The sequence below is a fragment of the Olea europaea genome, unplaced genomic scaffold (genome assembly GCF_002742605.1).
Source record: "Olea europaea var. sylvestris unplaced genomic scaffold, O_europaea_v1 scaffold72, whole genome shotgun sequence".
Taxonomy (NCBI): domain Eukaryota; kingdom Viridiplantae; phylum Streptophyta; class Magnoliopsida; order Lamiales; family Oleaceae; genus Olea; species Olea europaea.
The window spans coordinates 125,448-126,645 of NW_019265601.1; the positions used below are offsets into that span (position 1 = coordinate 125,448).

A 1,198-nucleotide genomic window follows, 5' to 3' on the forward strand; every position below is an offset into this window, starting at 1 on the left:
CAACCTTATTGACCAATTAGTCCACGAAAGTTTAAAGTTAGGGCAGGAATCACTAGTTTGTGTCTGTTATAAATTTGTGATTCTTATTTCAAATTTAAGTGCGAGATTGTTACTTAATTGTTCACTAATGAAGCTTTCCAATTCGAATATTGAAAGATGGAATCCGGGCCATAAAGCAAATCTTCATCCTGGGAGGCCAGAGCAATATGGGAGGCCATGGCACAATTATCGACGATGTGGTTCCTGTGGATAACACTCCCAACAACTCCAAATTCTTCCAACTATATGCCCAACTCAAGTGGTAGGTGGCGCGTGATCCCCTCCACAAAGGCGTCGACATCAATAAACCATGCGGGGTGGGACCCGAGATGTTCAGTGAAGGCTCGATTGGGAGTCATTGTTCTAGTGCCATGTGCTAGAGGTGGCACATCAATCAAACAGTGGATAAAAAAGTGATGAACATTATGAGACCATGATTAAGAGGGCTAAAGCCATAGTGGAAGTTGGGGATGGTAGTGAAATAAAGGCACTTCGATGGTATCAAGGAGAGAGTGATACGTCTAAGTTGAACAATGCGGAAAACTCTAAAGGACGTCTTGAAAAGTTTGTTCAAAATATACGAACTGATCTTAATATGCCTTCTCTTCTTATTCTTATGGTTATTATTGAATCAGCAGATGGTCCATTCAAATACAAGGTTATAAAACGACAAAAGGCATTTAAGATGCCTAATATCGTAAAGGTGGATTCAGACGGATTGGGGTTCAATGAAGATAATGTTCACTTGAACACGGAGGCCGAAGTTCAACTGGGCAAATGGTTGGCTGATGCATATTTAAACAATTTTGCATAAGTATTTTCACTTTTCTGCTTTTATATCTAAACGAGGAGGAAAATTCTTATACAATATAATGTTTCTCTTTTTTGAATTGTCAATTAAGCCTTCAACTCAGGGAGATATATCTACATCAATAATTATTTTCCAAGCGACTTTAAAAGTAATGGACTCGGTGTTATTGAAATAGCATTCTGTATGGAAGTCCAAACTGGTAACGTTGCTTGGCTAGTAGAAAGTCATAAATAGAACTACAAGAAGGGTTCGATGTGCCACAGAATCTGTACCCTACCTTTATTCTTTGTTTTTTTTTTTTTGGAAAATAATCCCCCCAATTTCAATATAGTATTATGACATTAGACT

The 1,198-nt window shown here is 38.1% G+C and overlaps 1 protein-coding gene across 1 annotated transcript; it reads left to right on the top strand.

The window, feature by feature from the left end:
• Nucleotides 1–472: 472 nt before the first annotated feature.
• LOC111390823 (probable carbohydrate esterase At4g34215) lies at nucleotides 473–853 on the top strand. The gene has a single exon (XM_023015939.1). It carries the CDS (start codon nucleotides 473–475, stop codon nucleotides 851–853), a length of 381 nt encoding a protein of 126 aa, XP_022871707.1.
• The last annotated feature ends 345 nt before the right edge of the window (nucleotides 854–1,198 follow it).